We start from the raw sequence: 13,535 nt of genomic DNA on the forward strand, positions 1-13,535 counted from the left end.
CATATTTTTTATTATTATTTATATTTAATAATTGAACATTTTTTTTTGTAAGTATATAAATAAACTATGTCTTCACTGAACTGTGAAACACAGATAAATAGGTCATAACTTGCTTCCCTTCCTTTAAATGACAACCAAAGGCTAACTATACTTCAGCTTTGTCAAATTAGACATTAGGAGCAGTCATTAAGTTTCTAAAAAGTGAAAGGGTTCTGGGAATGGAGTGTGTAGCTGCAATATGCTTCTTCCCTCCCTCTCCATATCCAACAGCAACAACAGAAGCAATAGCGGAAAGCTCTTTATTTATAGCAGCTCAGCTTCGCATTGGCACTGTCTGCTTGTCACAAGACCCAGCAGTGGATCCTCTGACGACAAAATCTGACTGACAGGGAGCAAGAGAAGGACACCAGAGTTGAGAAGCGAAAGAGGCTGGGAACATTACAGAAATCTATGCATCCTCTCTCTCACTGATGCGAAATATATTATCATTAAGGGGAACTGCATGCTGTTAAACTTCCATAGTAATTTTACAGCAAATCGTTTTTTTCCTCTTTAATTAATAAAAGCTCAGAATTAAAATAAATCACAATTAAAACATCAAAGGATAGTGTTGTTGGATTTATTCACACACAAAAAAAATTTGGCCTATTGTTGATAACGTGCACATCTTGCCCTCATTGAGATGCTTTTTTTAAATGGCTGAGATTGGCGACCATCAATCCGCCACAGGATCTGACTTAATTAGCATGGAGAGAGGAAGGGAGAGGCAGAACTGGAAGAAGAGAGCAGTCGAGACTGTCTGCCTTCCTTTTCACTCATTTGTCTGATGAGTTGTTCTTGATTAACACCATATAACCTCGGGGGGAGGACAGATATCAATAGTCAATAATTATAAAGAGGAGCAGACAGGTTATCTTTGTACAATATCACCAAGAAAAATAGGGTTTAAGAGTAAAATCGCATAAGGGTTAGGATTAGTTTTGGTCATCTTTTCTGAGGAGCCAGAGTGGTAAAGCTTTAGATGTTTGATTGAAAAATTATGATCAAATACACAAGGAGGAGAATCTACAAACTCATCAGACCATACAGACTTTTGGACCACACTGTAAATGACTGCTTCATGAGAGATGGGGTATGTTTGAGAAGCACAAAACAGCACAAAGTCAACATCTGCATGTGATGGATGCACCACAGCCAACAACACCAGCATGTGGCAGGTAGAACCTGCAGGGATTAATGAGGAGTTTACAGGTTAAACAGTAGACAAGAGGGATAGTTAGAGTGCACAGACCTCCACCAAAGCCAAAATCAAACAGCATACACCAGATGAGAGAAAACAATTTGTAGTACATTATAGTCTCTATTTCAATTAAAATGTGCTATATAATGTTTGGCTTTATCTCTTATGCATATTCACTTTGTAGGATTTCACATGAAATGATGAAATGCCACATGCAAGACGTGTATAAAACAGATTTTTGATTGATCTGTTTTCTGGTTTTCTGCTTAGTTGGAAAAAAAAAAAAAAAAAACTAGAACGAAAAAAAACATTTTTGCTCTGTTCACACAATCACACAAAATTAACAGTACATACAGATAACCTCTGGGCAAGGCAGCAGACTCTGGTGCTTACTGAGTCATGAGTTGTAAACTGAGTGCTAGTCACAGAAAATCATAGTGCAAATTGAATGGAAGTCGCTGTGATATTTTCTCTGGGCTTTTATGTTGGTAAAGCTGACACGGCATTTTTATTTTCCTTTTTAAGATGGGTGGTTTTGTTGTGAAGCTTGAAGGTAAGTTGGTTTATTACGTGGGTCTGATAAACTTCAAGCATTGCCTTTAAACAGTAGTCCACAGTTTATTTTCCCAAACTTAAATTATTTGGTTTAAATCTGTTCCAGCAGATCTTCAGATTCAGCAGAACACCCTGATCCCAGTCTTTGCCAACGTTTCTACCTGAACTGGTGCACTTCGTGGCACTAGATACTGTAAAAACCTGTTTAGCAAATTTTAAAAAGCTTTACAAGGAAGACACAGCTTTTGCTGCTATATTGTACCAGTGGCAACAGGTGACCAGCCCAGTCATCATGTAGTCTGACATAAAAATAAAGCCAAACATATTATGGTCTAGGAGAGCCTTGGACTTTGTATTAGATGTCGGCATTGGCCTGATGATAGTAATAAGATCAGTAACTTGTCCCAGCAATGTCTGTTTCTTGGTCTCCTCAGATCACAGATTAGAAATCCCTCAGCTGGGTTGTCCCAGAATATTAATTATGTAAGGTTAATTTCATGAATCAAAGTTCCAGCTGATATTTTTTCATATTTGTCATTTCAATTATGAAATTCTTACATGTTTTTTTTTTTTTTTTTGATGACAAGGCAAGGCAAGGCAGCTTTATTAGTATAGCACCATTCATACATTCAGCAGTTCGGGGTGCTTTACAGAGTTAAAACAAGATGGGAATTTTCCAAGTCATACGGTCTAAAAATCTGCTTTTATACTGTTGAATGTTTCATAATAAGGGGAAAGAGAGTTAAGTTGCTGTGTTGCACAGAGGAGGGTCAGACAGGGGACGGCCATGTCACCTGGCCTACAGCCATCTCTTTGCCCTGAGATAAGATTAGCATGCTACCTAAAACCCTCTAGTGTGAGGAATGGGGTGGCTGGTGGGAAACCCCACTGTGAGAGCCAAAGAATTGCCTTAGGAAAGGAGGTCAGGGAGGACAGGAGAGGAGAAGAGAAGAGAGAAGTGGAAAGGAAAGGAGAGGAGAGAATAGAAGAGAGGATACAGAAACATAGTGGTTCTGTTTTATCAATGGCCTTGGTTGAAAAGTCCCGGGACCGTTCCTGAAAGCTCGGTGCGTCACACACTCCTCAAGTGTCCATACATCAGACAGCCAATCCAGTCAAATAAAGATCTCTAAGAGGCTTTGCTGTACCTAAGCTAATAATAGCTTTGCATCACTGGGAGACGTTTCGGTGAACTGCGGATTGTAGGATGTCTGTGACACACCACAAACACCAGTGTGTTCTCAAGGCAACTACAGGAAATGGCCTGACCCATTGGTGACAGTGGCATGCACTCTGGCTACTCAACACAAAGCTCAACAGGCCTCTGGCTGACCGTCACACAGCCTGGGGATTCTCGCTTGGGGGATAATCTGTAGAGACTTTGTTCCTCCCCCTCCTACTCTCACTGCACACTAAGTGTGTCAGGGTCCTGTGACCAGCTCTGACACACAGGCCCGCATTCTGAGAAAGCCCAGTTTACTACTGAAGGAGGGAAGGATTTTTCTCCCCCGAGCGAGGATGACAAGCTCACTGCTGCTGCAGGTTCTTTCTGGTGTGCACATGATCTGTCTGCCTGCCTCTCTTTTTGTGCATGTGTATGGGTAAAAAGTGTGGGTGGTGTTTGAATGTTCCTGTGTGCCTGTGGTTGTGCCTTTCTGCCTTCCTGTGCCTTTTCACACATACTGCATAGGTGTACGTGAGTGTACCTGTATGTGAGCGAATGTTTACATGTAGGTGTCTCATACCCTAATTCATATTATGTCCTTAGGTTACCCACTTACTCCAAGACCACATGGTGCTGGAACAGGGTAACCTAAGCCAGGGTTCCCTTTGTGGTGGTCATGCAAGTTGATTAGAGCAGGCTCTGCTTACATCCCCTTTTCACAAGGCTTTGTATTCGATCAAGTCTCCTCTTTCACCTCTCCTGAGGGGCTGCTGACCAACAGACCACAGCAAACCTGCCAACATAAACCGTATTGTTTGCCTCAATGGTAAATAAAAAACTATGAAGATAAATAATCAGCTAACACGTTTAAAAACAGTAAATGTGATATTTCTTAATTCTGTGGTCTGTACAGCAAGTGGAAAAATCTAAAAATATGTAATGCTCTTTTCATATTTAAAAATAAAAAATATCATGGCATTGATGAAGAATGCACATTTATTAATGCATACAATTAATTACAATAATCTTTCTGAATTTTGGTCAAATTCAATATACAAAATCTTTAAAACCTTTTCGTGTGAAATTTACCATTTTCAGCATTTGTGTTCATGGAGATGTTTGCACTGATTCCCAACAATGCTCACGTAGGCAAATTTAAATCCTTCGCCCTGGGATTTCCAAGAACTCCACAACTGGCTGGTTGCCTACATTTCTAAACACAGAGCCCGTGACGCACATGCTCACACGTATTGTAAGGGCTGGCCTACACCTGTCTCTAAACTCTTAACTGGGTTTGTGCCAGTCCCTGTATTTGAAAACATCTAGGTCTGTGTACCGATATTCAGGGGGACTGAGAAGGAGCTCAATCCTAGCGTGAAAGAGAATAGGGCAGACTAGATTTATCCTGGCGCTTTTGATACACACCACATACAGTAGAATTATTTATGTATTCATGTATTTCAGTTCAACCTGTTCTTTGCAGAGCTTTGCTATTGTGTTATCCTGTAATGTTATGTTACATCAAAAAGCCTTCCTGTGCCGTCACAGCAGACTCACCAGCCAGCAGAGGCTTAACAATGGCAGCCTAAGCCAATGTTAACATATGCCGGCAGCTAAATTAAGCTCTTAATTAACAATCTCATGCCGAGATAATATTATGGGATAAACACAGAGTGCCAAGTAACCACCTGAACTAAATACCCACCAACGCACTAAGATCCCTTTCAAATGCACCACTAATTGCCTGTACGATCTATTAATTTGGTTGTTTAAGAATATATAATAAAATGATAATACTTATATTTCAGTCAAAGAAATACATGTACTTTCAGAAATGCCTTAGAAACTTGTCAACAGTAACATCAGAATAGGTAGACTATTAAAAGAAGTTAGAAAACAGAAAATGAATACCAAATAAGGAAAATTCAAACTGCCTCACAATGAGAATGACATTTCCGTAGAGATTTAAAAGAGAGTGGCGGTGGCTGTGAATGTCTGCGACCTTGAGTTCCACTTCTGAGGGATTTCGACACCAAAGCACCACTCAACCTTAAACTACAGAGTCTGTCTCCACAGGCTCTGTAGGGAAAGCAACAACAGCAGTTTCAATCCTCTGTCAATGTTGAAGTAAGATGTGTCCAGACACAGTCTTGCCATTTCGGACTTCTGTGTGCCGGCAACTCTCAGCTAAATAAACAATGAATTTCAACAGAAATTCAGCTCATTCTATGTAATTACTAATTATGTAGTGAGCGAGGAACGCATGACTAAAAAACTGAAATAGACCGATGACAAACCTCTAGGGGACCTCGCAAAAGAGTGAGCTATGTGAAGAGGATGCTCCTCTTGCCCTGACAAATGGCAAACTTTGCTCTGAGTGTGAGCAAAACTAGAGTCACATAAGTGATGGCAACGAAGATTTTCACAATGATCATCTTCCAGCTAATTTTAACAACGATCAAAACCAGTATGTGCAAATGACTTGTTCAGGTACATGTATAATTTGTACTCACTGATGTGTGTGACATTTACTGGCCCTGTAAATGGTCTAATCCTTGCTTTATACGCTTGAAAACTGGGTAACTTTACACTGTAACCTTATTCACAAATGTCGTACTGAGAAGAAACTCAGCTTCTTTAATTTTTCTGCTTAGAAAACAGAAAGTTTATATGCGTCATTGGTTTTATTCATGCATGCAAATGCAGAATAAAATCCACAACAAAGACTAGAGCCAGTTGTTTTCAAAATAGCAGTTCATTAGAACAGATACAAGAGAAAAACTAATCCCAAGATGAAAAAATTCCAAAATTAAAGACACAAACACTAACTCTACAGCAAAAATCGTCTAAGCTGCAGTATTATCCTGTACTGTTGTACGCATATTTTACCTTGTTTTTAAAAATCTGGTATGCTTAGAGTAGGGAGACACCTGGCACAGACAAGTTATTTCCACACATTTAAATCCCAATTGACTTGGCAATAAAATTAAAATGTTCTTTTTTATGTGCAAGGAAGCACCCAATGCATCTGATCATTTGCTTTCACAATGTTCACTTTTTCCTTTTTCACATTTCAGCATGTTGCAGGCTTATAGTAAAACTTTTAAAGCTAAAGCAGTATTTTAGAAATGTGCTTGAAATCATTAAGAAATAAAAATGAATGCATTGACATAAATTCAGAAGATGCAAATTTTTGAGATGTTTATACATACTGAATGGAGTCCACCTCTGATAGACACAAGCCTTTTTATGAAGTCCTGAAGCCAACAATGCAGGTTAAAAAGCAAAAGCAAAAAGCAGGTCATGAGAAGGAAGGAACTGTCCGCAATGCTCAGAGAACATGTTAAGGTACATATCTGGGTAAGCCCACAAAAAATTCAAGCTGCTTTGAAGGTTCATTGAAGAGATGAGTGGCCATTTTCCAATGGCTCCCATTATGGCCAATGTTAAACTGAGCAATTCTTAATACATTAAAAAAAAAAAAAAAATCTGTTTCTATGTTGTCATTGTGGTGTATTGAATGTAGATTGGTGATTAAAAAAAATTGTTTGGAGCATAAGGCTGCCACACACCAAAATGTGAAAAATATGTGTACTGGTTTTCAGTGAAGCCGGAGCGCTACAGCACAATAGAAGATAGGCCTCCAAGCGAACACAGGCAGCTTGATGGCATACAATAACCCAGAGCAGATAACATCAGAGGCTACTGCTAGCAGGGGTGACATTCAAACAATCTGTCAGGGCTGACTGTGCATGTGCCTGAAAAAGTCAGCTGGAAGGGAAAGAGAAAGAGAGATAGAAAGTAAGATGGGTAAGGACAGACGGGGTAAACACAGCTTTTGTCTTCCTTTATGTGTGAGAGTAGGTGAGAAACTGAGGGAAGCATTGTATGTGATCAAGAAATACAGAGCAGGCAAAGAGAGACAGAGGAGTAAACTACACATTATAGTTTACAGCCAATATGCACTGCTGCCAAAATGTTGAACCATGTAAGAACCAAGGTAAGAACCAGCTAAGACCAAGTTCATAATGAGACGCAGATTATTATGATATCTAAGCACCAACAACAAACAACACACACACACACACACACACACACACACACACACACATTCACAAGTGTTGACCCATCTTTTAACAATTAACTGCACAACTCTACAAGCACTATTATTGTTATCATCGCCCTCTCTGGTGCTTGCAGAAGTGAAACAGATGACGTGAATACACTGAGGTGATAAAAAGAAAGGTTGCGCTTAAGTAAAAGGTCCGTCTATTCTGCTTGGGGTAGAATCTCATTAGCGTCATGTTTCTCTTTATCTTGCTTTTAATCAGATCAACAACAAAACAACACAAAAACCACCAGGAAATAATCAAGGAAAAAACAGGAAGACGTCAATTTCCCCGAGGAAAAAATAAACAAATGGAGGAAATATACATACAGACCATGACATGACTTAAGTAAGAAAATGCTTCCTTGAGGTCTTTTCCACAACTACTAGTCTATACATGTCTTAAAGTACAAGACGACTAGAAAATCTGGAACACAGGGACACATTTAACATTTCTCTCTCGTGTATAAACAGAGGAGCACTTATAACTCTCTATCTACAACTGGTGTGTAATTCTGTTTTTTGCCAAGCTCCAAGTCCACATGGTCCACATTCCTATTGTGACCCAGTCGTAGTAGGGTCCACTCAACCACGTGGGCTCTAGTGGGAATGTATACCATCACCTCTCAGGAAGACAACTTTTTACTTGTGTCCCATTTAAAACTGTCTATCAATGCTCACAGCAAACAAAGGCTACTGCACAAATCACTGCTTCCTTATAACTCTCTGCAGAATATATGTGACGTATAGCAGGAGTAAGGTCGAAAAATCTGTACAGACAGACGTGCCAATAACAAGTATTACCCCTGACTATAGTATAGCTTTAAGGGGCTGCTGAAAATAAAATGGGAATCCAACCAGCCTAATCTCCGTGTAGCAAGCCACACCTCATAGTAAAAGTGGACCACAGAGAGAAAGAAAAAAGTAGAACTGGATGCAGGAGTTCAACAGCTTTCTCTCTGGTGTAATGCAGCCTCTGACATGTTGATACAGCACAGCCAGCGGTAGCTTTAGTTACACTAAATTTAAACTAGACAGATGCCACACATAGTTACTCATGCCTCGCCCCGGGAAACAAACGTCTCATTCATCACGGTGGGTGCTGGGACCCCTTCACTTCAGTGAGGTTAGAGGGCACCCACATGGTGATCTCGGCCCACATGTGGACCTCATGCATGACTGTTTGACTTTTGACCTCCCTTGACTTTTACCTTTTCATAGAAATATCAGATGTTGCAGGTAAATTAACTTTCCTTTTTTCTAATATAAAGATTTTTTTATGCAAAAAACAATCTGAAGTTTAACTAAGTCTATAAAAAATGGCTCTCCTGAAAACACTTGCTTAGTCCTCACCCTTCTTAAAGATGACCAAAGATTTGCTTGTTTGTTTTGTTATAACAACAGCTAACATACAGCTATCAACATGTCCAATTTGTCTAATTTCTACCAATTACAATAGAAACCTTGGAATGGTTTAACCTTTCATTAAATTGGCTTTATGTGTTTTTGTTTCAGTGACAGATTAAAAGTCTTCTGTTTTAGGGAATGTTTAACATATTTCCTGACAGACTTTAGAACAACCTGTACTCAAATGACAGCTGTTTGTCTGAGTGGTTACTCCCACCCCTTAACCTAAAGGTCTAGCCAAACACGCGCGCACACACACACACATATATATAGATACACATATACACATACACACATGCACACAAAACACACCTGACTTGAGTCTGGGAGTGCCAACACACTCACCTGGCGATGTGGCACACAGCATTCTTCCTCTCCTCTCCTCAAGACGATCACAAAGTGTTTCAGCAGTAAAAAAAAAAAGTTCAAGGCTGCAGACGTGCTGGGGCGAGAGGGGTTCTCCTACTCTAAGTACGAACTAGTCACTAGAACCTGCCGTCTGCCCTCTGCCACTCTCTTAGGGAGCTCAAAATAGTCCACCATGAGAGCGATGTAATTTCAGTCTTTCAGTCTTTCCCACGACAAGGACTGAGAGGATCGTGCTCTTGGTTCAGGGAAGCAGAGCAATGACAACAAGACAGACAAGGGCAAAATAGCTTTCTCCACTAGCTGCTCTCTATTTGATTCTTCATTATGTCAAAAAAAATGTCACTTGGCATATCTGCAATGCCACAGCACAGTAACAGAACAAAATCAAACCTGTCTAGTGTCTAAATGGCTGCGGTGACTGATGGCATCTGGAGTTTTCATTAGCCTAGATCAGCCTTTCTGATGTCACTGGTGGTCTCTTTCATATCCTGAGAAAGCAGAGAGCGCAAAGAAGCCTAGCCCCCTGTTGGCGTGTCTACAGTGCTCTGTGCATCTGTGCTGTAAAGTAGCAACGAGCAAACCACAAAAAAACTCTTTTTCAGAGATGACGAAAGAACATCATTGTGTATGGAACAAAAAGAAAAAAGAAGCCTAAAGATCTTGACAAGGTGAGTGGAAATGCTGTTCATGTTCCCCTCACCAGCAGCTAGAGAGCAGTGTGCCCCCCTTTCCTTTCATTCCCCCTCCTGCCATCTGAACCCCACATGGCATGTCTGGGCATAGAGCCAGTAACCTCTGCTATGGATCTACTACTCATAAAGGGCACTTCTGCCCCCCTGCTTTGTACCACCTCACCCAATGAGGCCAGTGCCTGTGACCTGCATAACCAAATACCCACCAAGACATATATCTACCACTTAAACAATGACAACAGACACTGTCTAAAAGGAGCAAGTGGCACTTTAAGGGATAACAAAAGTACATATTGTGACACACTGCAGGAGGGACTGTGCTATTTTCATGTGTGAAACTAGATTAAAATACACAGTATGGATATATGGATATACAAAACAGCTTTGATGCAACAGACGAAAGCAAATGTGAGGAAACTGTAACAAAGGAACGCATCAGCCAGATCTCTAATTCTGCCACTTTCAGTGCTTTGTTTCGCAATGAGTTGGCTGTAAGCTACAAAATGAAAGGTCCGAGAATGATGGCAGTTGTGTATGAAGTTACTCAAAACACAGCATACCTCTCAGCACATCCCTGCCCATGTAATTATATAAAAATTATATATATATAATAAATCATTTTTATTAAATCATAAATTATTATTATTAAATCATTTATTATATATATATATAAATAAAAGTTTTCACTTTTATCGATCTTCGTTTCTTTAAATAAATGATGATTACAGTTTTTGTCATGCTGAAAATTTCTGACTATCTAAATTTTACAATAGCTACTGCAGATTTTGGCCCCATCTGAGTACAATAAAGACATACAATGGCAGCAACTTACCATTGCTTTCAATTATAAATGTTTTTCTATATGGTATCATTTATTGAACATCATCATTTCTAGAACATAAAATTACATGATGCAAAATGGCAATTAGTTGCATCAGCAACAAAAAAAAAAGTCTCATCTTTTCTGGATGAATAACAGACCGATGTTCAGAATGAAATGCACTTACCTATTTTCTACTGAAAGTAAAGTTGTTGTTTATTTTTTTTTTTTTTATTTTTTTTGTGAGGTTCAACTAATAACATAGTGGTTAATAAGCATATCCTGTTCTCCAAGAACATCATGTTCATTACTGACATTGTAAAAACAGAGAACAAGCATATGAAGATTGTAGGACTTGTAGGCTCAATGGACCTTTCTACTTCCTGATGTGAACCATCTCCTTAATGGTTTCCCACTTTAGTGGGGTTTTTTTTGTGTGTGCATGTTTTAAGACATTTAGGAGACATAGCACAATGAATGTTAAAGCAATAAAATATATATAGGTGGCTTTATCACAAACAGAAAGATAAGATGGGAACAGGAATAACCAATCTCACTAAACAACCATCTGTGTTGATGAATGGGAGATTTGTGGGTGATAGTTGCCACTTGCCATGCAAACCAAGATAAGAGAGAAGATAGTCTTACAACTAAATATACTGCATTTTAGAACTAAAAAAAAATGGCTCATCCAGCTAACTTACAGCGATATAATGTATAGAATCAACCAAAGCTAGTTTGACCTTACAAAAAGATAAACCAAACAAACTATTGTCTAAACTAGTGTCTAACATGTCTTGGCGACTAAACAAAGCCCATACCATATAGTTCACCTCACATTTTCTGATTCGAACGTTTTTCTACCACTGCCTTATTCAATTTTGATGTTGGTATGGTACATGACAGGTTTCAGTTGTTAAAGTAAATGGCTTATGTCTCAAATTTATTACTAGATGAAAAGAATATCTTTTGAATAATTCCAGCTCCTTAGCGGAAAACATTCAAAAAGATTTAACGTCTGTCAACTCAATTATCAAACGGTAGAGAGAAGATATAGTATGTGCTGAGCTGACATTTTATATTTCAAAAATTAAAATAAAACTGCCAAAATTGTATTTATATTTTGAATTGATTGTTCTTGCAATTTATTGGCCAACATGAGATTAAACCAAATCCCTAACCTGAAACTGGCCCAAAATATCCTTTTACCAATTTGTTGATGCAGCTGTAGTGGACACACCAAAAATCACTGAATTGTTCTTAGACTCTTGCCACCTGTCGAATAAACGTCAGTAGTATTTTACTTTAGCACTTCAATAGCTGCCACATCCACAGTTACAAACCAAGTACTTCTGTATTCAATTTTAAATGACTTCACCAAACTTGTCTGCCAAATATTTGGTATCAGTCTTGCCAAATTTAGCCAAATGAGCTGTTTTATAGCAACTATTTTATGAGTCACAATTCTCATTGGAAAGATTCTTTTTCTTCAGTGAAAAGAGAAAACTTGTGATCGAAATGATGAGTTGATTGAATGATTGTTGCTGGTGCTTGTATCAGACTACGATATGTAGGCTAGGCCGTCACATCGAGAATGCAGAAATCAAATGCAAACAACTATTTATCTTTTAAAATGTGACTAAAGACTAAAACCAAATGAATGCATTATTAGAGAATTTCCCTTAAAAATATATTTCAAGAAGAGACTTTTGATAATCATCATTAACACAAATAAACACTGATGATGCCTGTTCTGGCGATACATAGAGTTCAACCTTCTATTCAATGAACACCGTAAATAATCAGGGGAAAACCCTTTAGCTGGTTGCTGATCACGTATGAATGAAACAGTGGAATAGCTTACCTCAAAGAGGTGACCGTTTTAGGATATGAAAATGCTCAGAGAGAGAAGAGAGGTGACACAGAGACAAACCTATAAAAAATTAACAAAAAGGACGGACAAAGAGATAGGGTGTTGTTCTGTTTTGTTTTGTTTTTTTTTTGTTGTTTTTTTTTTTGTGCCACTCCATGACAAAGACTTTCTACCACAGTCAAATATGTAAGTAGAAAGCCACTGTAAACACAGCACACAAAGTAAATGTGTAAAGGAAACCAATGAGCAACAGTCAGATCCGTTACAGAAAAAGATGATAGTAAAACAAGGATGTAGAGAGATTATTCAAAAACCAGCTCACCTGAGAAAAGGGGAAAAAAAGTTTTTGAAAGTTAAGTTTTGTAACCTTAGGTACAGGTGCTGAATGACAGAAAATGTGGAACTGTGGTTTCATTTTTATTTTGGGAGACACTATCTTGTATTAATACTTACTTAGACTACTAACATCCAAACAACAGACTGCATAGGTATTGAAATTAAAACAATAGCGGCCCAGTTCAAACAACATGCAAAATTAAGAAGACCAACTGAGGAGAATCCTGTCAGATGTTTAGAGAGGATTTTCTACAGGTTTGTACAAAAACAAGTCCTGACTTGAGCATTGCCTTCAGAGAAGGAAACCTATGAGGGAGTGTGAAACTCCTTGTTACTCTGGTTATGTGATTCTGTATTACACTCAAGTTATTAATTTGGACAAGCACCCCCATTTTGGGCCAAGTCACACAGTCCAGACCAGATTAAAACCACTTGCACAGTGGTGCTTTTATTCCTACGCTTATTCCAAATGCAGTTTTTCCTCCCCCATCTCCAAATCAAACTTCTTTTTTTAAATTGAAGGAAAAATTGATTTAAGATTGTGCAAGCCAAACCTTCATGGAGTCATTCCTTTCCCAGGGTTACACGAAAAGGACAGCCAGAGAATTCACTGGTACCAGTGATTTCAGTCCAAAGTCAAATAAAAAAGCTGAATTTAACATGCTTAAACGGACCAAGGATAATACCACACATGCTTTATTTTGTGGGTTGAAACTCACTTCGTGGCCTTTTTAAATCTGTACACACTCAGCCTTTGTATTATATAAAGTGTTGAAAGGTATTTTCCCAATTTTTACTGAATAAAAAAAAACAAAAAAATACACCAGCTTCTGTTTTTGACAGGTGTGAAAAACAGTAACAATATGAGATGATTTATAATTTCCAGAGCCTCATCGGTCACTTTCAATTTTTTTCACGCAACAGTTACAACAGTCACCTGAGCCTAGTTTGCACCATGGAAGTTGACCTG

General features: G+C 38.6%; 1 protein-coding gene across 2 annotated transcripts in view; it reads right to left on the reverse strand.

The window, feature by feature from the left end:
* The window catches only part of nfatc3a (nuclear factor of activated T cells 3a), a 56,205-nt gene that overhangs the window by 40,703 nt on the left and 1,967 nt on the right, over positions 1-13,535 (reverse strand). Inside the window, exon 1 of one of the 2 annotated variants that reach the window (XM_029497922.1) lies at positions 3,577-3,680. The exons of the other annotated variant lie outside the window; for it this stretch is intronic. Within the exon in view, the coding sequence (XP_029353782.1) occupies positions 3,577-3,589 (13 nt within the window). The 5' untranslated portion in view covers positions 3,590-3,680. Of the gene's footprint in view, positions 1-3,576; positions 3,681-13,535 lie in introns of those variants that run through there. 2 annotated transcript variants of the gene reach the window in all.

Source organism: Echeneis naucrates, chromosome 3 (assembly GCF_900963305.1).
Source record: "Echeneis naucrates chromosome 3, fEcheNa1.1, whole genome shotgun sequence".
Taxonomy (NCBI): Eukaryota; Metazoa; Chordata; class Actinopteri; order Carangiformes; family Echeneidae; genus Echeneis; species Echeneis naucrates.